A 22759-nucleotide genomic window follows, 5' to 3' on the forward strand; every position below is an offset into this window, starting at 1 on the left:
AAGTATATTCCCTGTCAGCTTTCCTCTTTAGCAATGTGCAATATTCAATTAGCTTGGACCCCTAAATAATGTTTGTATTAAACTATGAAAGGGTCTCAATCTTTTTATTCGCCTTCCCTCAATGTTTCTCCTCCCTCTCCCTCTCCCTCTCCCCCTCTCTCAGCAGCAAAATGACAGGCTGGAGGTGGGATCACATCAGATACCACCTAATGTGGTATCTGCCAAGTGGCAAACAGAACCTGTCCCGTTGTGTGTCGGAGTACGGCCATGGCGAGTTGACTGGCATATGCCGTTCCACTCGACGCCGCTGGATGCACAAAAAGAGAATAACAAACCTTAACAACAACAACCTCACAACAGTTGCTCATAGCAGCATGATGCATACAAAGAGATGTATAATATCTACTCATTTAGGCAGCATAGTAGGGACATTTGCTGATGTCACCACCCGTGGCTCCGTGGACAGGCAAGCCAGCATCTATAACATCCTCCTGGATGGCTCCCTGTGTGAACAGTCAGGCGGCAGCTCGCACAGAATTTGCGCTTCCGCCTCAGGTGTGAGATTCAATTATCAGATGCACAATTCAGAAAGCCCCGCAAAGTAGAGGAGGAGAAGAAAGAACAATATAGAGGTAAGAATCAGCCCGATTGTGGACATCATTAATGTTTATTTTTGTCGACATGACATGATATGCTTTCAGTACAGCTGATTTCAGACTCTTTATATCTGTTATTATATATTTTTATTGTTTTTTATAGCTTACAATTTTGTCTGCCTGTGTGTGCATCTGTATACAGTCCAAAAGTTATTGGGGATGCATGACAGTTTGCGTGTATATGTTGGGGGGGGGGGCCAATATGAAATCTCGCCTAGGGCGCCAACATTGCCAGGGCCGGCCCTGCCTAGTAGTATACAAAGCTCTGTCCTTTCTTTGGCATAGAGTGGACGACACATCAGAATAGCCTATGTTGGACAGACTCCAGGACTCGATAGTTGTCACAGTTTCTACCTCTGGGTTTTCCCACAAGCACCATCCCACTTGACAGTCCACAAGGTCCGAGCCTTAACCATGTCGATTTGATACCGTCTATTCGAGTCATGGATATTTGTTTAACTGATGCTTGGATGTTGTATAGCTGTTTTCCTCTGATGTCTCCATCCCACTCTTGCTGCCATTTCTGATTCAGCCTCTCACTGATGACACTACGACACTCCATCCTTCCAAGTGGCAATTGGACATCCACTGTATTTCTGGCCAAACTTGCCTTTGCTGCCCTATCCGCCACCTCAGTGCCCTCAACTCCAACCTGTGCTGGCAACCATAAAGAACCCCACGCTACTCCCCTGCCTCTCCAATTTAGAGACCATCATTAACATCTCTCCAACTATATCTGGCCTAGCTCTGCTTCCCTCTCCCCCCACCAATGCCACTAGGGCAGATAATGAATCTGTGCACAGTACAACTTTATCCCAGCCTCCATCTCCCCCCACAATAAAGTAATTAACTCTGCAGTGAATATTGAAATCCCATCTGGTAGTCTTCTACTCTGACAGATTAGAACATTGGGGATGTATGAACCAAATCCCACTCTCTTGCTTTCTGGATCCCTTGAACCATCAGTGTAAATATTTATATTGTTACTCCATCGGTTCTTCAGAGGTCTACATGGGTTGCCAGATCTACTATTTCACCTTTCTGCTGTAATTCTTTAATTGACAGATCAACATCAGTTTCTCTGAAACTGCATCAAGACACGGCAAGTGGCACCGACCCATACAACGATGACCTCTGCCAGGAGGCTTTTTGCACCTGGTTAATTGAAGAGTGAAAGGGTCAATTCCCAACATGATCTTTTTCTAAATCAATCCAAACCCAAAAGTTAAAGTTCTACCAGTAAGAATTTTTAGCAGAAAGCCCTGAAGGCAAACACGTCCCACGTCCCCTGAAGCCAGATCCTCTAGTTTAGGCTGTTTTGTTAATATTCAAAAGACAGACGGAAAAAAGGTCTCAGTGGAAAATAGGGATGGCCCGTTATTTTACTACAAGAGTGCAGTGCCTGTCCAGCTGGAGCGTGACCGCTGATAATGTCATCAGTGAAATATAGCAAAGTTATCTGTCTGAATCATGCTAACAGCAGCGCAGCTTACAGTCGAAGGTATTTTGTATAGTATCCTATAGGATGTTGTTTATTTATGCAAGGGCTGATCTGTCGTGGCAGGAGGCTTTTGAACACAGTTAACTATGATCCTGGATTATATAGAGTTCTTAAATGCAAACTACCTGTATTTGATGCTACTCTTCTTAGCGGCCATTTTTCACATGGAATTTGTTCCATATATCATCTATGTAGCAGCTCCAGTGACTCAGAACATTTGTCAAGTCAAACGCAATGATATTTACACTTGAAAATACAGGAAATCAAATATTTGTTTGAAATTTGCATTCAAACCAGTTTCTTGAATCCATCCTTCCACGTAACCTGCATGAGATCAGCTTGGGGAACTTATATTTTTTCATAGTGGACACACTCACAGACATTGTGTGTCTCAGAAGGATATGGAAACACTTTCTGCTTGCTTGCATAGCCCTCTAGTTAAATTTTTTTTACCGCATAACCTTGCTGCAAAAGCCTGCACCTTGGTGGGACAATATGTGAACACTGCAAATAGTCATGTGGTGTCAACAGAACCGGACAGAGTGCCCCCAGCCACACACAGGTGGATAAGCTCACCTTGGCAACAGCTGATCCCAGAGAGGTGAATTCAATTACTTTCTTCTGTCCAGTCTGAATACTGTTGACGCATATTCACAATATAGGTTAAGCACCAGGCAAACACGTCAATAATCAGTTGATGTGAATGTTGTGAAGCTGGAAGATGTGTTTCATTAATTTAGCTTTCCATCCATCTCATACCTACTATTAGGACAAATGACTCACTCATCCATCCATACATGTGTGTGTTGTGTGCTCGGTCTGCGTCAGCAGGGGGCGTCCTCCCTGCCAGCTGTGGCTCGCTCCACCCCCCCATACACCCCCAGGAACATGACTGTTATCCTGCGGGAGACGCGGACACGCAACCACAGTGAGCGGCCACCGCGTCTGGGGAAGATCGGGATGATGTGGCCCCTCGTACCGCTGCTGCTGCTCGGTGTTCTGCGGCCCTGCACCGCCGGAGCCCCGCTCACCCAGGTAGGTGTCCACCTGTTGATGCCCTGTGGTTGATGCCCTATGTTTAATGCCCTTTGTTGTATGCCCTATGTGTAATGCCCTTTGGTGTATGCCCTATGTTTAATGCCCGCACACAACACATTGGTTCAGTGTGGATCCAGAGTACGAGCTTAGATGACATCACTGTTTTCTTCTAACCTGCGCACTGTGAGGATTCATGATTGAAAATGCGATCTACTTGTTCTGAGATGTGACACCAGAACAGTTTTAGAGTCATGATTTTACATATTGGTTTAAATAAGGGTAGAAAAATAATAATATACTCAAAAAAGGGCGTGTGTGTTACCATACAGGACTCATGGGAAACACAGCCTGGTCCTACTGAGGCCACAATTAATGTAAGCGGTCCTGGTTAAGGTGAAGGGTAAGATGTGAATTGTGGTCAGGGGGACAAGGTTAGGTATGAAGTGGTCATGGTTAGGGATAAGGTTTTGGTTTGGCTGTACACAATTAATGGAAGTCAAGGGAAAATCCTAATAAGGACATCAGAGCAAACCTGTGTGTTTGCTTGTGTCTCTCGAAGGTTCATTTGGGGTGTGTTAGGAAAGAGGGTCAGAATGAGGTTTAGGTCATATTAAGGCTAGGGCAAAGGTAGGACATGCATGAGGCCAATGAGTGTCCCAACTAAAAAACTACGTGTGTGTGTGTTTGTGTATATCTTTGTGAGGAATTGGGAGCGCATTTTTAGAATATCTGAAGATGTGAGGATGTTTACATTTATAATGTAAGTTAAAGATATAGTGGACCTTATTTCTCAGTGTGAACAGATGACCTGACTCTATGATAGCAGCGCTCTGCTCTGTTGACACAGGCCTTGTGTTTTAGTGGGGGCAGATCTCAGTTGTGTAACCATCCGACATGTCAACAACAGAGGTATGAGGAGGAGGAAAGGTGAAAGTGTTGCATCCGCCAGCCACCTTAAAAGGTCATGATCTTAAAGTTTTTGTTAATTATCAAACACCCAACAAACACTTTCTTTTCAAATTTCAAATTTACAAATTTTCTGAAAAGGAGTGGGTGACTGAAATGGTACAAACACACCATTCATGATTCAGCAATTGTGTTAATAGAGAGTAGTCAAATCCATGTAGTTGTGAATCTAAAAGCAAATAATAAACACAGATATCTCCCACAGAATGAGTCCTTATTGAAGGTATTTTGTTTTTTCCACATATCGCAATCTACAAAAGCATCATTTAAGAGCAGAAATACTACACCTCCGAAGACGTGGAGAACTGTTTTGAATAGTTAAAACAAATATAGCCTCCGTGTGTATCTGTGTGTTTGTTTGTGTACCTCTAGCACTGTGACTCATCCACCGATGGCACCATATTCAAATACCAGGCAAAGTCCCTGAACGGGAGCCACAATGTGAGCTTCAGCGACTACAGAGGCAGGAGTGTCCTGTTCGTCAATGTGGCGACATACTGAGGTTTAACTTATCAGTATGTGGGTAAGAATCTGCACCTAATCCACCAGCATCCTAATTTACTTTATGCATGAAAGGTGGTTCTCCACATGAAGACACTTCACTGCTTCTTCTGTTGTCAGAATTGAATGCACTACAGGAGGAGATGGGACCATATGGACTCACCATTCTTGGATTTCCCTCCCACCAGTTTGGGAAACAGGAACCGGGACAAAATCATGAGATCGTGCCAGGTTTAAAGTGAGAAACATTTCCTTGTTCAGTGCTGTTTTTTCTCAGCTCAGCCCAAATGAAATAAATAACCTCAGTCAGGTCAAAGATACATGTATGTTTTCCACAGATATATAATATGTGCATCCGTGTACAATATGTAAGTACATACAAAAGTGGGCAGGTAACACTAGATCCTGCCTCCTGCAGCAGCATCACAAGTGAAGAAGAAGAAGAAGAAGAAGAAAAACAAAAGTAGCATCTTGTGTTATCAAATATAGAAGCTAAGTTAATGATGTAGTTGCATGAGGGAACTTGACATACCTTTTATTTTCAATACCTTCGTATTGAAAGTATTGAGAGTTCGTATATTTAAAAGCAAGTACTTACTCCAGTAAAAAAGTTACCTATACCTTACTTCAGTAGCATTCTCCACCACTGCATGAATCTCAGTCACAAGCTTCTCATAAGACACTATTCATTGTAATATGAGGTAACGTAAGAAGCTTTGTAGGTGAATGTACAGAGGAATTTGTAATTAAGATAAATCCTCGGTCAATCAACATAGCTTCATTTAATGAGGGGGAAACATCATCTGGCAATGAGATCAGTTTCTCTTAGCATCCTCTCTCTCTCTCTCTCTCTCTCTCTCTCTCTCTCTCTCTCTCTCTCTCTCTCTCTCTCTCTCTCTCTCTCTCTCTCTCTCTCTCTCTCTCTCTCTCTCTCTCTCTCTCTCTCTCACACACACACACACAACCATAGAGAATTGATGTCTCATGTTCCATCGTTCATCTTAAATCTATAGCGAGGGCTCTGCTCAGCTTGCACTGGGTGTAGGACAGCTGCCAAGTCACAGTGTGCTCTGAGGCACGTCCACTGATAAGCTGCCCTCTCTCTGGATTCCAGACATGTCAGACCAGGCAACGGATTCGTGCCAAACTTCCTGCTGTTCGAGAAGGGGGATGTGAACGGAAAAGACGAACAAGAGGTTTACACATTCCTTAAGGTGAGTTCTGATCTGTTATTATATACATAAATCTAATTTCTCTGTATCTTTCACCAAAGGCAGGGAGCTATTGTAGATTTTTGAATGAGAGAGACTACTGTGACCTTTGACTTGATAAGTTACACTAACCAAGTGAGTGTTTACTGAGTATTTTATAAATATGTTCACACCCTGAACAAACACAGGCGAACCTTGTATCCTGTTATATCTGCATCAGTTTTTCAAAGTAAGTAGGACTATGCAAAACAGCTCAAGACAAAACAATTTTTGTATGGATCCGGATCAGGGGGCAGAACCAGGATATCTTTTTTCGGTCCAATAAAATCTGGATCCAGAGAGGTTAATGTGGTTTCATGAGGGGAGTGGCGAATGTTAGACCTTTTTTATTTATTATTTAGCAGGATTACCATGCAATCTGGAGGTAGGATGGGTATTCTTTTTTTTACACTTATTTCCTTGGAAATGATTAATGGATCTTGATTTGAAAAAATCTGACACATTTAGGGAACTAATATCTATGGGTGTGGGATATTTGGTGCAGCCTATTTAAGTTTAAGGGAACGGTTGGGTCTTGGCAGAGGTATGCGCTCTACTGAGTGCCATGTAGATATTATAGCTATTAATAATTATTGGAGTTTGTCAGAGCAAATGGAAATTCTCACTGGGTTTGCTGGTTGCACTTGAAGTAGTAGATTGTATCTTCATGTATATGGTTATTTTATAAAATAAAAAACATCTTATAAATCAAATTCAGCCTTTTCTCATGACAGATCAACAGGATGGAGGTTATTCACGTGTCTGTACACTGTGGCTTTGTTGCTCTTGTTATATTCCTGTGCCTTGTGCCACACAGAACTCCTGCCCTCCAGTTGGAGACGACTTTGGCAACCAGGCCAACAGATTGTTCTGGGAGCCTCTGAAGATCAGTGACATCAAGTGGAACTTTGAGAAGTTCCTGGTTGGCCCAGACGGGAAGCCTGTGATAAGGTGGCACCCAGGGGTCCAGATTTCTGTGGTCCGAGCCGACATCCGGAGACACCTGCTCCAACGCCGCTACACCCAGAGGCCTTACACTTAGATCAGATCCATCACAGCAGAATCCTTCTTCTGATGTAGAAACTTGTAACGATATGTGCTGGCATATTAATAGAATGTAAAAGGAGAGTAATGTTAACAGATTCTGATACACGAAGATGGCATGTTGAATGAAGAGGAGGCTTGAAAACAGGAAGTCTGTGGTGCCTCCTCGGAGCGTGGGGCTCGGGGTCAGCTCTTCAGTGCATTCAGGCTGCCCTGCGATCCCACAGCACCATGTCATCTTCTATCCACAGGACCCGTTAGCCATTACTGCCTACGTATTAATTACTTTAAATAAATCATCAAGAATAACTCACTGATGCGTAGCGTGCATTCCTTCTCCAGAAACAACTGTTACACTGAGAGTCTTTCTATCCTGCAATAAAAATGGGGAAAAAAATATATGGAGATGAATAAGGAGGGTAAACTAATAACAGACACTTAGAATAGATTTATTAAGCCAGTCAAATACAAAAAGTCTCACATGTGCTTTTGCCAACAGCAAAACAAATGGGGGCTACAAACCAAGAAAATACAACTGCCAGTAATTACAGCGTACCTCTCAAGGAGCAGGTCTGCTAACGTCTCATGTCAGCTCTCACCCATCAGGAGTTTGTCCCTGTAACTCAATCACCAGTTTGATCAAATGGACCGTTTCCCCCTCCAAATTCATCTTGACATATTTTTGGAAGCCCGACTGCCTGATATTAATTACTCAGAGGATGGATCTTCAGTTTGAGATTTAATTGACCTCTTTTAAAGTAGTAACACAAACATCTCTGTGCTGTCAGGTCTCTTGACAGTGAGCTAAGGCTGTCCCCTGCTGTGACACTAGATCTAGGGCCTCCACCTTCCTGCCTGTTTGAGCAGAATCGGAAGGTTTCAGTCCTGCCACCCATTCAGTTCACACGAAATATATCAGGTATTTGAGGAGGATGGCCATCTCTGTGTTGGGGCTAAACTGTGGGTGATAGTACAGGATGCAGCGAATGAGAATGACTATCGGAATGAGCGATCAAATCAATTGTGGTAAAGTACAAGTGTTGTGTTTAATGAGATTAGGTCCATCGGCATGGGGAAAAAAAGGTTGTGTATGTATTGTGCATTGTGTATTTTGATACAAACATACAATGTCAATAGCTACAATATATTGGGATTACACTAACAACATAGAAAGAACAGCATTACTAAAGACAATGATTTACACTTAGTCAATGCAAATATCAAAACAGAGTTATAAATAAATTATCAAGAATCACAATCATGTTTTTTGGTATGATAAGATCAAAAATTAATTTCCCCCAAATATTTGTATTTCAACAACCACTTTTGAACAGTTACACATATAAGGGACAGTTCTATTACATCGATGGTACTGAAGAAATCTTCATAAATCAATCAACATTCACGTCGTTAATTCTATGATTCAATGTACCTATATAATCATTCATTGTTGGAATTAGTATATGTAGTATTACTGGGGAATGGCTTCCTGTAACCCCACAAGTAACAAACTAAGTGTCAAGTTGTTACAGATTTGCAGGGAGACAATCACATAGGTATATTTCCTGAAAAAAAAATAACAGAGCAATGATAATTATTCAAACCTATTTAACAAATGACTTCAGATCCTGAAAAAAACAAAACAGAAAAGATCCAAATAATATTTCATTCAGAATAGCGAAGTGTTTCACAAATAGCCTTATAAAACGCAAGTATAAACAACATTACAATAGGATATCTACAGTTCAGTAGGAAAATTATAGATCAAATCACACCTTGTCAACTCAAAAACAAACTGATTTCATGCTACTACCCAGATCAATCAGTTGGGTACGGTGATGCTTTAGTGCTTTCCAGGGTCGATGTTTTGTCGCTCCCTTTTTCCATATCCTGCTGCGATTGCTGCGGTTGCTGCTGCGGTTGCTGCTGCTGCTGTGGAAGCTGCTGCCGCTGCTGCTGCTGTGACTGCTGCTGCTGACTGATCTACAATTCCATAAAGGAAAAATACCATTTTATCATTAACAGTCATAACAAATTTGCTGCGCCAAGCTTTTCAAATTAAATACAGTAGAAATGGCCAGTGTTGTTTCATTTAATAATTCACTATGCATAAAGTATGCAGCCATGCCGATATTACATGTTTTTATTAGTGGCATCTTATCATTTGTGCCAATGACTCGATCGTCGTCACTGCGTGATGCTCATTCACACACAGGCTCTAATAGAGAGGACAGGGAATAGTGAAATGCGGTGTATTGATTCTATTGTTTTTGATTATTTAATCTCAGCAGATGCAGATCATTTTGACTCGCAGTCCAGCAGACATTGTCCTGATGTCATAATACTACATTATCAGGCAACATGTTTTAAAAGTTTGAGTTATTTTTGCTAAAGAGTACAGCGCCCAGCTATTTTGTGAAATATACAGTATTTAGCCTTTTCACTAAATGTCACTATACATTTGTGATTTATATTTAACTGCATCTTCATAACGGGCTCTGGTTTGAGAGTCACATACGCTCCAGTGAAATCAAAGTATTGCGAGATGGATCTCGACTATTACTACATTGTTGGTTCTAATGGAATTTGGCAAAATACAATCTAACAGCCTTAACCTTTGAGCAGTGAAACTGAGTCCCAACATTTTGATTTTCAACAGACTAAGCGTTAAATATTGTACTGATGTTCCTGTACTATACCTGCATTCTCTGGTGGTGGTCTTGAACTCTCTCCAACTGCTCTGGTCCCTCGGGGCTGTGGGAATGATGACTGCCATGGAAAACCCTGACCAAAGACAAAGCATCACTTTACACAGTGTCCTCATTCATTTTAAACAGCAGCCCTTAACTTTGCTATAACCCAACAATAGTAATGAACGTGGCTTGAGTGAGCTGCAGTATGACCCGATTATATCTGCTCGCTGTTCCAACAGATAAGGGGAGGAGCGAAAGAGGGAAAAAAGCGCCTCGTCTCCTGTGAACAAGAGTCACTCCAGAGACAGAGACAGAGGGGCCTTAGAGGACCCTTACCGGGGTAACAGGCTGGAAGTCTCGTACAGGGGGCGGTGCTGCTGCGGCTGCGGCTGCTGCGCCTGCTGCATTGGGCATCCGGGTAGGGAAGTGTATGGGCCAGCCCTCAAGGCCCTGCGGTCCCACCTGCACAAAGGGACCACAGTAGGGAGGGCTCAGCGGGCCGTTCACTGAGCCTGACGTGGGGTCTGAGGTACGTCTTTTCTGCTGCTGCCCCTACGAGGGATCATAAGTACACACGTGATCCTGATCCCCAATCATTGCACGGCTGCTACTCTCAGCGAGCACAGCAGCCCTGTGACCTTCAACCCTACTGCCACTGCCTCCCTCTGGGGAGAGTAAATGTTCCACCTGATCCCGAATGCATTGACAAACATGCAACTGGAGTGAGGCTCTTGTCCTGGAGTACCGATTTAGTGTTGACTGAACTAAATACAGTCAACATCTGAGTGACTGCATTCTGCCACAAGGGGATGCTGGTGTGCAACTTTTACCACAACTCCCATCCTTCTACAAAACGCATCCCAAAGGCTTAGAGAGGCAACTTTCTTTGAATGCACTGGCCCTGACTGAAAGCACAGCCAAACATAGCACCTATCCACACTGACAGTGCAGCTTCAGTCACCATTTCACTATGACTGCACAGTTACCAGGCTCAAACCTGAGCTAGAGCAAGTACCTGTTTGTGATGCATCTGCAGTCTCTCCAGCTTACATCTCTCTGTGCGTTCTCTCTGACACTCATTCTGTGCCTGATGAAGCTGAACAACACAACCACAGCACACAAAAAAGAGTTAAAAACAGTGTAAAAAGGTTGTTGCAACTAAATCTTTCCTGAATATGCCACTTTATACTGTATACCCATATCTTACCTGATTGGTCAAATTCGTAATCTGACCCTGGAGTCTCTCAACTTGTCGCCTCAGATCCTCTTTTTCCTCATTCATTCGCTCTCTGTCACTCCTCTCTTTTCTGAAGTCTTCTTCAAAGATCTTCACCTGAATTACAAAACAGCGATTAAAAGTCATTTCGAAAATTGACATGCAGTTCCAGTAGAACTATGTACGACTTGTTGCACGTCTAACCTGCTCTTTTAGTACAGCAATTTGAGTGAGCAGTTCTTGTTTCTTCAGGTTATTGGCTGGGTCTGCAAAGTTAGCCTGGCCAGGTGGTTGTTGAGAGGACGAAGGGGTTTTAAGGTTTAAGGCCTCCTCTAGAGCCTGACATAAGACAGACAGAAAGAAATATTAGGTATAATGAAATGTAAAAAGAGAAGTTTAAAGAAATATCTCCATTCCTGATTGCTCCTTATTTCCATCTCTTCCTCACTCACCCGATTGAGACGCTGGATCTCCTTCTCCTGGTACTCTCTCTGTTTGCTGAGGGGCAGCAGCTGATCCTGCAGGTAGCGAACCTTCTGCTTCAGCTCAGTGGTCTCGGAGTTGAGACATTCCTTTTCACCCTGAAACACCCGGGACATTTTCAATAAAAGTTTAGCAAGTTAGCCAAACAAGCCCATTGTAAAATCTCTACCCTGTCCGTCGACATGGTTCTTTGGTGTCTGAGCTTGGCAGTTTCTTCTCTGCCAGATTGTCAACAATCATGGGAATGACCAAACTGCAACTAGTATGTGTGACAGTGAAATGCTCATCTCACCTGTAGGAGGAGGCCAGGTACAGCCAGCATTCTGTAACATGTTTTTTTCTTCTGCGTTTCCTGGCTTTAAAATGTTTACACCTGCGTATTGTGGCCTTGTATTCTCACCTGTACGTTTTCTATCTTGGACTTGGCCAGCAGCAGCTTCTTGTCATAGTCGCGCTGCCTCTGCTCTCGCTCGGCCTCCAGCTCAAGCACAGTTTTCTGGGACTCCGCCAGCCGTTGTCTGAGATCTGTGATCTGGGGAACAATGTTAAGTATTTAGTTAAGGACAGCATTTACCTAATCCACAAATCACAAGTGTAAGATGCAATTCTCATAAGCACACACAAAAAAGGTGATATCAAGTCTCTGGTAAAGACAAACATCAGCGGGTGCATGTGTATAGCACCCTCAAAAAAAGTGTTATCATATCATAAACTAAGCCACAGCAACAAGGACGTATTTGCAAACACATAGTTTGTTCTTTGTGTTAATACGAACAAACCTACTGACGTAAATGCATATATCTAGTGTTCTGTGGTTCAAAGCCGGCACGATGTTCCTGCCTCAACAAAATGTGAATGTAGGCTTGTTCATGATTGTGGGTGTGCACAGACGTAGGTGTGTGAGTATGCGAGTGTGAGAGTGTGTGTACATTTGTGTCTATGCTGCCCGCTGATTGCACCACAACAGGAAGTCAGCGGGTACCAGAGAGGTGAGGGGAATTCTGGCTCTGAAGTGTGACGGGACTTGTGGTTGAGTATGCTCAGATAGCGAGCTATTGCAAGGCTGTACCTTTTCCACTGGACAGGCATAGAGAAAGCGTGCACACACATGCACGTACTCAAACATACACATACACACAGCAGCCTCATTGCCAACTCATACATCAGTCATTTAACCTCAAAAAGCTCTCAACCCTAAGAGCAGAAAAAATATATTATTAATATTACATTGATGTCAAAATGCCAAAACTGTTATTTTAAAGTCGGGTGGTTTAAGTACTTTTTTTCTGTATAGCTTTCAGTAAAGTTGACCTACATTATTTTATGACCTAATTTTTTAAGATAGATTTGTTTTTATATAAATTAGGTTTATCGAAACTTTTACATAATTGTATAGATAATAGTAGCAATCGTAGGGACATAATTATTTAAAGCAATAATATATAAATTTAGTTAACAGGACACAAGGTGAACAAAGACACCTGCAGCGGCTGAATTGATTTCAGAGGAAGACAGTAACAGATTAAAAGCAGCCTATTCCAAACTCATACATTATTTATCCCGAGGAAGGACATTTTTATGGGCAAGACAGAATAAAAGCACCCAGACATGTGAAAGAAGAGCACTGTACATATTTAAAAATAAAAAGGAGACATAAATACTACAAAATGGAAAAACATGCTATACTTTTAGTTGTGATCTTTGACACAATAAAAAAAGAAAACGTTTTTCAATGGAATTCGGAGAGAAGGTATTCACTCTGCTACAAAAGTTCTATATCAGTCAAGGACACATCTGGGTCTACCCACAGTATTCATAAAAAGCAGTCAAGTCATTACTGTACCTTCTGCTCAAACTGTGACTTCATGGAGTTCCACTGAATGTCCCACTGCTTGTTCACCTCCAGTACCTGTCAGCGGCACCAGAAAGTGAAACAAATGACACTCAGCCTATAGGAAACTAATGCACACACACAGAGACTTTCCTCTATGGCAAAAGAGGATGATCACTAAGAGCAAAGACTCACATCCTTTCTCTGCTTCTCCAAAAGCTTGATCTTCTTTTCGTACACCTCGACATCACAAGGTTTAGTCGGGGTTTTCTCTGTGGCTTTTCCACTCTTGGGGCAAAAAAAAACCATACATGAAATCAGAAAAATTCATCAAGAGATCACTGAAAACATTTCCAAAAGGAGAAAAAAAATACAGTTTAAAATTTAAAAAAAATAAATAATTGTATGTAAAACGGACAGTTTTATTTACATGAATGTATTATAATGATATTAATCTATTGCGTTATTTTAACTACCTTCTGTGGTGTGACAGCCTCCATCTTAGACCGCACCGCAGCAGATTCCTCCTTCACCGGCTCCTCTTTGGCCTCTGGAGCTTCAGTATCAGATGTTACAGCAGATGATGATGCTGCTACTGCTGCTGCTCCTCCTGCGGCTGATGCTTCTCCTGTGACGAGCTCCTTAAGTTTCTGGTTCTCCAGTCTGAAGCAGCAAGAAAGTGAAAACGATAGTACATGTGAACAATGACCCTTACGAGAGCTGGCTGTAGTGATGGGTCAGTGACAGGATGAACTTTGGGAAGAACCTAAAACTCGCTTGGGTAGAGGGATGCCAAAAGAAAGGCTTGGAGTCACCCCCCTTAATCAAAAGTAAAAGTGTGGTCATCAACATCCTTGACACAACTGTGTGAAACAACATTCATGAGAAAGTGAATTCTCCAATAATTTAAAAATGACTAGAGGAATAAGAATGAGATACAAGTGCCTGCATTGTTTAGTTACCTTGTAAGAAATAAATAGATATTAGATATTTTTGTTCTTTAAGATTTTACTAACAATGAAGTTTCTGCTCTGGAAGAAGCAAAACAAAAAACAAGTCAAAATAATAGAGAGGTAAAACGTTCACCTCAGGTGTTCCAAGTCTTGATTCCTAATATGATGGTCATCCTCCATTTTCTTTCGAAGGTCATTGTTTTCCTGTCTGAGCTGCTCACAGAGAGTCTGGAAAACAAACACAAGGATCACCATATTTAACAGCATTCTGTATAATAATATATCGATAACAACAACTTCTCCTATATGCCCTCATAGAGCCAAAATCAACTCCCTAGACCACAATGGTGCAATATAAATGTACTGATGTATACGAGTAAAGTTCGCCAAAAATACAAAACTTGGGAGGAATTACTTCATACGTCTATGCCTCAAAATGTATGATTTGGTCCAATAATCTTTATTATCATTCCACAAACTGACAAAAATAATTTTGAAAAAGTTAGGTTTTGAAAAGAAAGACAAAACAATTATAAAGTGCACAACATTTTTTTTAATGCGTTTTAGCTATCTCATACAGTCGCTCTGTTACATACCTGTAGAAGGGAGGTCCTCTGTTCATTCTTTTGGACCTTTGAGGAGAGATGGTGAAACTCCACAGCCATGCGGCCGAGGTGAGCCAACAGCTGGTTCGGGTTGGACTCCTCTGCGAATATGCTGAAGGAGCTCTCTAGTCTCTTCAGCTGGCTCACTAGCTCGATGTTCTCCTGAGGCAGGGGAGGGATGACTCCCGTCACTGAGCCCGCCTGGAGTAAAATCACACAGGTAAACAGGCAGTCCTTCCTCTTTAGCTGAGGGCAAGCTTACAATGACACTTCAACCAGTTCAAGACCGACAGACTCATTTTGTTTCTATGAAAGGCAGCCACTGATATATCTGGAAATTCAAACCAGTTTGTCCTGTTGTATTTTAAGTTGGCCCTCAGACTACAGTCTACTTATAAACTCACAACAGTCATTGTGCTAAAAGTGTCAAGAAAAATATAAAAATTCTGTCAAGTATACAACTCCAAATGATATGAAAAACTAGTAATATTAGTTTTGCCAACACGTGAGCCTGAAACCTTCTGGTACTGTTACATATTAACACATCCCCTAGGATGTCTGTGTGAATCAGCTGTGTAATTCTATTCAGTTATAATCCCGGACTTTCCCACAGCTGACTCAGGCTGGAGCTATCAGTATTGAGTTTGTTGGTGAGTCACCGCACCAAGGATATGTTCTCATTATGGAGCAAATATCTAAACAGTTAAATATTTTTTGGTACCACAGAAATGGGGCTTCCTGTGGTTCTCTGGGAAATTATTTATCTAATTTTGTGCCAAAAAATATAACGTACGTACTGTCAAGGCATTTGGAGTCTTCCCCTCCATATTCCCTTTGTCAAACTCTGATAAGACCTCCTGGAAAGACCAGAAAGTATATATGTAGCCCCCTAGTACATGCAGTGTCCACACAGTAACTGATTCAATAACCTGGCAAGAATAAAGTAAAAATTTTGTTGAGATGCCAAATACTAATATTTACAGTTGTTTCTGCCTCAAATCAAAGCTCTCACACAGAACAATGTACTTACATTGGGCTTCTCAGGCTGCAAGGTCTTCCCTAAACAGTTTGTCTGCTCCTCCTTCTGCTCTGCAGTCGTGTGTAAACAGGGTTTACCTGCAACAAGCCAAAGCCTTAATCCAAGTTACAGTAAAGTAGAATAGTGTTGTAATATGGATACAATACTGTACGGATTATGATCCACACATATGAAAATACGTTAGCAAATTACATCTTTACCATCAAGTCTCTGGAACCTACTCGGTGTCTCGGTCTGGACCGCCCCTCCCGTACACAGACTGGCAGCGAAGCTGGAGGACTTCAGGGCTTCGTTATCTCTCACAAGTTCCTCCACTCGCTGCCGAAGCTTCGATGCCTCCGACTGAGACTCTTCCAGCAAATCTCCTGAAAGTTTCAGACAATTCCTTAAATTTCACTTCATATAACACTTAACTTATCTTTTAAACATATATTTTGTCAACACAGCATGAGCAGTCATTGAATAGAAGTTTGGTGGGACCGTACTGGCAAGTAGCTCGGCCTTGGTGAAGGACAAAAGGAGCAGCCAGCTTGGTCACAACATTGACACGCAAGTTTTTCAAAACACTGCAAAACAAGATCCAGTTCTACTAGATTCCTCTTCATTTACTGTCGAATTCGCTCCCTTCCGCATTTTTATACTTCGACTACGAACTCATTATGTCATTTGTAATTGTTATTGATGATTTATTGTATGTTGTCCTCCCTAAACAATATTTAATTTAGCGCTGCTACAATTGCAGACTGAATACAGTTTTCTGTAGTTTATAAACATAATGAAGAAAACAATATCCATGTCTGTCAGATCTGGGAAATAAAATCCTCAGGAGTGAAAACAGACAACAGATGTGCAACGCCAAAGAAGAGCAGGAAATAAACTCCATGTCCAGAGCGTTTGGGTAACTCTGCTGTTTTTGGGAACCCACCTAAGCTCTTAAGTCCCTTCATCCTCTCCCTCAGTATGCTGTTCTCCTCCAGTAGCTGTCGATAGCTGCCTCCCCCTCCGGCCTCCTCTCTGGCCTTGACCTCACTCCCACCTGGATCATAGATGCGGTATGGGCCTTTCCCTTCCATCGCCGTTGCTCACTTCCTAAACATGGTCCTCTGAACTGTGAGGGGGAAAAAAAGACAGTTATTTAGAACTTGATTTTTTACTACACGGAAGATTAAAAAAGCATGACAAACACAAACAAATGAGCCGCTGACCTTTACAGAAAATAGCACTGATAGTAAGGTCTCATCCCTTGATGACATGAGACGAAGCTACAGAAACAACATATTTTCGAAAACAAACAATCACAATTGAATCCTAGTTTAAAAACACACCTCCTGGTAGTGGCAATATGAAAGTACGAGAGGATCAAATTTCAAAATGCAATTACTCATACAGAGGGAGGTGACAGCTGGACAGAAGCACTGTCTGAACAGACAACAAACCTGCACACATTACCTCTTCATTCTCATAATCCTACACTAGAAATCCCTTCAAACAATAGCTGACAGCCTAGGACTAGCACAACCACACAGAAACACAGCAGAGGGGGGTTAATGCTAGGTTTTGTTTTGCAGATTAAATAAATGTCATCTCCTGAGACGTCCCACTGTAGCTGCTACACCCACTTTGTCTCAGCTTACAATATCCCACTGCTAAACTAGCTCCGAAGCCAACAGGAGAAAAAACCCATGGAATCCAATGAAACAAAACAAACAAGGCAGCTCTGCGAGGACAAAAGCAGCAGCAGCATCCCTCCCCCCCTGCCAGAGAGGAACATATGGCAGCAATGTGCTAACGTGTGTCAGAGCTAACATATGACAACAGCACATCCGAGAGCGGAGGAAAGGGGCACAAAAGCAGGGGAGAGGAAAGTCAAACGTCAGGTGAACCCCGCTAAGAGACACCTAGCCGACCCGCCGGAGTCCAACACAGCCCTATGCAGCTAGTGATAGCTACCTCGATTGGCTGGAGAAGGCTAATATTAGTTTTCGCTGTTGTCATGCAAATCGCTAGCAACATCCTCGTTAGCTGTGGGCTATGGCTAACGCTGGATGACAGTGCGGGACCGGGAGCCGCCGCCTCGCTCCTCTCGCTTGTCCGCGGAAAGATGAAGACGCCTCGTGTGGCGCCGCGGTGAAGCGGCCCCGGGAGCGGAGCGGAGCGGCGGAGCGCGGAACAAAGAGGGCTCTCTGGGCCGGGTACCTTTCTGCTGGCGGCGGCCTCTCGTCTCTCTCATCTAATGCGGAAGTGCTGCTGCTCTGTACTGTAACCTGGGAAATTCCACCTCGCGCGGACTGACAGCGGGGCGGGCCAATCGGCGGGCGGCGCTCCGTCCGAGCGAGCCAATGGGAGTGATGTAAACACCGGAGCGAGACGCCGCACGTACTCGCACACTCGCGCACGCACCAACACACGCACGGTCACACACACTCACACACAGAGCACTGAGTTTAACTATAAGCGTCCTCACATCGTGGTGTTTACGATGTGTGAGTAAAAACGTCTATGTAAGGATTTCATTTAACACAAGGTCATTCAGGTGAGTCGGTCGAATTACAATAACGCTATAAAGTTATTCTTGTTTTAAACCATAGCCTGTTTAAAGGTAACCACGTATCTCTCCTTTTAACTCTACAACACCCCCTCCACCCCCAGTTCTAAAAACAAACCCAGGCATTTTCTCTGAAAGACTTTATGCTTCATTGATAAATGTAGAGTAGGGGCTGTTGTGGGGGGTTTCTGGGATTGCATCACATATTTCCTGTGAACGAGGATGACTGTTGAGGCCCAGGTCAAGTTACATTGAACTGCTGAAGTTCACGCCATAAGTTCACTGGAAACATTTGGTCTGAGAGCCGACAGATGTGGTGTTCACTTTGTGAATGTGGCTGCAACTAATTCTTATTTTCATTGTTAAATTGTCTGACGTCAGGTTCAAGTTTCAAGTTGTATTTGTCACATGCAGTAAACACAGGGTCAAGTACAATGAAAGGTGTTAGACAAGAAGAAACCGGTCAGCTCAGCGGTGACATAGTTAAATAAAAAATAAAGCAAGGTAGATAGAGCTCACTATTAAAATGTCTTAACTAAAGGGATAGGGTTAGGGTTACATTTAAAGGTGCAGTGTGACATTTGTTGCAAATGATGTAACAACTTTAACTGGATGGAGTGTGTGAATACTTAATGCACACGTGTATGTATAGTTATTGCACCTTGTGTGTATCAGTTGTTTCACTTTTTCAGGAGAACAGATGTGCAGAGGGTTCTTAGTTATGAGTTGACTGCAGGTTTAGGACCCTGACGGCCTGCTGGTAGAAAGTGTTCTTTAGTCTAGTGGTGCGTGCAGCCCTGCTCCTGTACCTCCTGCCAGATGGTGACAGAGTGAACAGTCTGCGTGCTGGATGCCTGTGGTCCTAGACGATGTTGTCAATTTCTCAATTAATCTTTTTTTCTTGGTCTGACATCCCTTTTCTCAATGAATCTTTTTTTATTGCATAATATGAGAAAGTTGTGAAAAATGTCAGTCAGACTTTATTCAAGATCAGGCCCACACATGCTGAGTTCTGGCTTTGTCCAACAAACAGTGATAAAAGTCAAAGGTAAATAGTTTAATACCACGGAAGACTTAAATAAATCAAGTAAATAGTATTATCTGAGAGTGTGATGTAAAAAATATTCTCTTTAAAAAAATACTGCTGTGTCTTGGCAGCAAAGTGGATGTCAAAAAGTAGAAAACATCAAAACAATTAACAAAATACGAAATAATAAGTAGACATACATATGTATGAGATGTATGTATATTAAGAGAAATACAAACAATATTGAGAGCATTATAAAATTGGCAAAAAATCTAAAATGTACAGGATTGCACAAGAAGAAAAAGCTCAAAAGTGAGGGAGAGCTGCTGCAACCGGCTGCTACTGATTAAACATCACCTCAGCAGGATTTCATTTTCATGTTGATTTTGTCTTTTTAAATCAATGAATAATTTCAGCTGTAATTGGAATGGGGTTGAAATGACCTGGGATGTAGTTTGTAGCTTTCCAGCTTTTGAAGTCTGCTTCAATTATAAAACAATATGTAGACATTTTAATTCCTTAGTTTGTTCATATTAATTATCATTTTTTTCCTAATATATTAGTATATTGATATGTTTGTTAATAAGTATATTTATAGAAAATGTTGTTTTCCACCTGCGCTCTGTGAACATATTTCTAGGCCTTAGTGTCCACATTTAATTTTTACCTCAGACCACACACCTCAATACTAACCTAGTCAAATGAAAAAAAGATAATCACACATTGCGGATAAAATGTAGCATAATCCATCAAATATAAATAAAAGTTCAGGTTTGTGACTTTTTTGATGGTTTTACAGGTCTAACATTTCTCAGGAGCCGTAGTTACCTGATGCTATTTGAGATAATGTTTGTCATATACAATATATGCTGTGTTTTATTTGTTTGGCACACAGGTTAAGAGGTGTTAGTTTAAGAATAGTATGTGACACAGTATAATAATATAACAATATGTCTGAGTAAATTGCCAGAACTTTTTTACAGGCCCTGACTGGAAAAACATAAATCATTTAGGGCAATAGTGACATCTTGTGGGAATTAACAGACGAGAGATCTCTGGCCATACTTCTTCATCATGGAGTTAACGCAACCATTTCTCAGTCAAATGAGAACAGAACTGAATAATTCATTAATTATGACCACACACCACACAAACAAGTTGCGGAGTTTAGGCAAGTTTCTATAAAGGGTCACAAAACTATTTTGAATACCCAAACGGCTCACATGAATCACAAGTTGAGACAAACAATCGGCCTCCATAAGGATTTTCATTCAGCATCAGCCTTAGAAACATACAGGATGTGATTCACAATCGAACATAAAATAATCATAATCACACTGGTGTTTTCTCTTTATGTAGCCTACAGTATTCTACTTCCTGTATGTGCACAGTAATACTGATCTACTAACATACAACTAACACTAACTGCTGTCATAGTAAAAAAAAACAGCTTAGTAACAACTTGAAAAATGTTTTTAAAATAATGTTATCATACTATTAATTTGTTTCTTTAACCCAATGAATGAGAATGCAAGTGAGAGTTGGTCTGTAATGTGCTGTGGGTGCTTTAGCAAACGCATTCCTGTTTTAAGGTATATAATATATTTTCATATACTAAAATACTGCTTAGACGTAGTGATGATAAAAGTGATGAGTTACATGAATCAAATATAACCCCTCACAACAATCTGCTAAAATGTCTTCTACAGAAGCTGCTGCATGAAAAGCTGAACCTGACGATGCAGGAAATGTCAGCTATCCTTTAGTTCTAAGGGCAGCAAACCTTGCATTTATTTTCTCGTCTCACCCACTTAGAAAAAAAAACCAGTTTCAAGCATTTGCCTCACAGCACAAAGACGTAAGAGTGAGCAGATGACATGTGAGAGAAGGCAATTATCAGACTGAAGCACACACTGTTGCAAGCATGCACGTCACCCTGCAGGGACACATGTCCAGTCCGCAGCTGATAATCATTAGCCGTGAGCTACGTAAATCAAAATGTGCTTTTGTTTGCCGACCACTGACTCCAACTGTCCTCTCCTCTTCTTTAAACCAGGGACATCGTCGCTGAAAACATCTCTAATAACAAATAAATACATCAGGCAACGCACATGCTTCAGGTTTAACTCTAACAGGCTCTTTGCAGCATTTTTTAACGGCAAATGTAAAACCCAGAAACCAAGAAACCTGTAATAGCACATTTCTCTCAGGATCATGTCGAATTTATATTGATGATATAAATACAGTCTTTAAAAAGTACATTTAGTGTTATTTCAGTTGATTTTTCATAGATAGGTAACATTTCAATGGGTAGTGATCTAATGGTTTGCTATAAAGACTTGAAAAAGGAAACATACAAATATATATAACATAAAAATACAGAAATATTGATCCAGTTTAAAAATATAATAAACTGAAAAACACCTCCTAGAATTACATGTGTACTAGTTGAGTTTTCTTAATGCATGTAGAGCAGAAATCTATATTTTCCCTGTGCTACATTTGGCATCCATGTTATGCTCCAAACAGGAAAACACAAATTTCAGTGACATCACAAAAATGCTCATAACCTACTTTGTATCTTAAGAAGACAATGCCATAAACAACGATAACACGTCGAATATGTTCCGTGGCTGCATCTCAAAATGTTAAAAACAAATAAACAACAACTCACCCACACAGCTTGTGTCGGAGAGGCACTTTTTAAGGAAACTGGTGAATCAGGGGGGGGAAGCAATTTCACTGTGAGGCTCGGGGAATTCCCATAACCCAGTAAAATGGCCTGTACTGTACAGTCTGAACAGAACCCGGTGTGTGTCCGACTGTGCGGCTCCTTCGTGCACCAGCAACACGACTCATGGTAAATGTATTATTAACAAGTCAATATTGTATCTGTATGTTATAATCTGGACATTAGCAGTCAGACACCACACTGCATACAGCAGAGCATGTCAACAGAACTGAGTGACTCGAGGCGGCCACACAAACTAAGAGCACCATTCAAGACAAATGTGCATATGACTTCTCATTTATACCGGCTTGTAAATACAGTAAAGTACATGGTTTGTTTGCACGATCACATCTCGCCGCCGTGAGACTCAGAGGCTGCAAATTAAAAACGTCAGAGGCTGAAGCAACACCCATAGTTCACTCTGACATAACAGCTACAGTCTGTTTAGTTCACGCTGTCCTGAACAACACCACAGAACAAAGTTCCCCCAGCCATCAAATAAGGGAAATTCAAAGAAGTGTATGTTTTGACATCCCCTGAGTTATTAACAATGTACTCCATTGGAGTAATCTCTTGAATCTTTTATGATCAACAGCAAATGGAGCAATTTCAGGTTGGGTGTGCCAATAAAACCAGTGTGTGAGTGTGTGTGTGTGTGTGTGGTTGTGTGTGCGTGTGTG

The 22759-nt window shown here is 41.7% G+C and overlaps 2 protein-coding genes across 14 annotated transcripts; one reads left to right on the forward strand and one right to left on the reverse strand.

Annotated features, from left to right (window-relative positions):
- The first annotated feature begins 3050 nt into the window (after window positions 1–3050).
- gpx3 (glutathione peroxidase 3) lies at window positions 3051–7269 on the forward strand. Its single transcript, XM_053428430.1, has 5 exons — window positions 3051–3192; window positions 4534–4684; window positions 4783–4900; window positions 5777–5876; window positions 6730–7269. The coding sequence occupies exons 1-5, from the start codon at window positions 3118–3120 to the stop codon at window positions 6952–6954; spliced, it is 669 nt and encodes a 222-aa protein (XP_053284405.1). The 5' UTR covers window positions 3051–3117; the 3' UTR covers window positions 6955–7269.
- A 714-nt stretch (window positions 7270–7983) lies between these two features.
- Window positions 7984–22180, reverse strand: tnip1 (TNFAIP3 interacting protein 1). Of its 13 annotated transcripts, none has more exons than XM_053428401.1 (18): window positions 22023–22180; window positions 16702–16884; window positions 15977–16141; window positions 15768–15853; window positions 15535–15666; window positions 14729–14938; window positions 14266–14360; window positions 13656–13842; window positions 13375–13467; window positions 13192–13257; window positions 11749–11880; window positions 11318–11446; window positions 11070–11204; window positions 10857–10982; window positions 10665–10745; window positions 9986–10201; window positions 9656–9740; window positions 7984–8939 (listed from the first exon to the last, which is right to left on the reverse strand). In XM_053428401.1, exons 2-18 carry the CDS (start codon window positions 16847–16849, stop codon window positions 8800–8802), a joined length of 2226 nt encoding a protein of 741 aa, XP_053284376.1. In that variant the 5' UTR covers window positions 16850–16884; window positions 22023–22180; the 3' UTR covers window positions 7984–8799. The 13 variants fall into 13 exon arrangements, with proteins under 13 accessions (XP_053284376.1, XP_053284380.1, XP_053284384.1 ...); XM_053428405.1 differs by lacking the exon at window positions 22023–22180 and adding an exon at window positions 21923–21946; XM_053428409.1 differs by lacking the exon at window positions 22023–22180 and adding an exon at window positions 17973–18124 and having other exon boundaries at window positions 15535–15594; window positions 15998–16141.
- Window positions 22181–22759: the final 579 nt, after the last annotated feature.

The sequence above is a fragment of the Pleuronectes platessa genome, chromosome 8 (assembly GCF_947347685.1).
Source record: "Pleuronectes platessa chromosome 8, fPlePla1.1, whole genome shotgun sequence".
NCBI lineage: Eukaryota > Metazoa > Chordata > Actinopteri > Pleuronectiformes > Pleuronectidae > Pleuronectes > Pleuronectes platessa.

What these genes read in the sequence shown, in the direction of transcription:
- tnip1 (XM_053428401.1), bottom strand. Translation starts at nt 16,849, where the DNA reads ATGGAAGGGAAAGGCCCATACCGCATCTATGATCCAGGTGGGAGTGAG. An exon ending in TGCAGCCTGAGAAGCCCAAT is followed by an intron (nt 15,667 to 15,767) that starts GTAAGTACATTG and finishes TATTCTTGCCAG; the next exon opens with GTTATTGAATCAGTTACTGT. An exon ending in CAAGACTTGGAACACCTGAG is followed by an intron (nt 13,843 to 14,265) that starts GTGAACGTTTTA and finishes TTGCTGCTTCAG; the next exon opens with ACTGGAGAACCAGAAACTTA.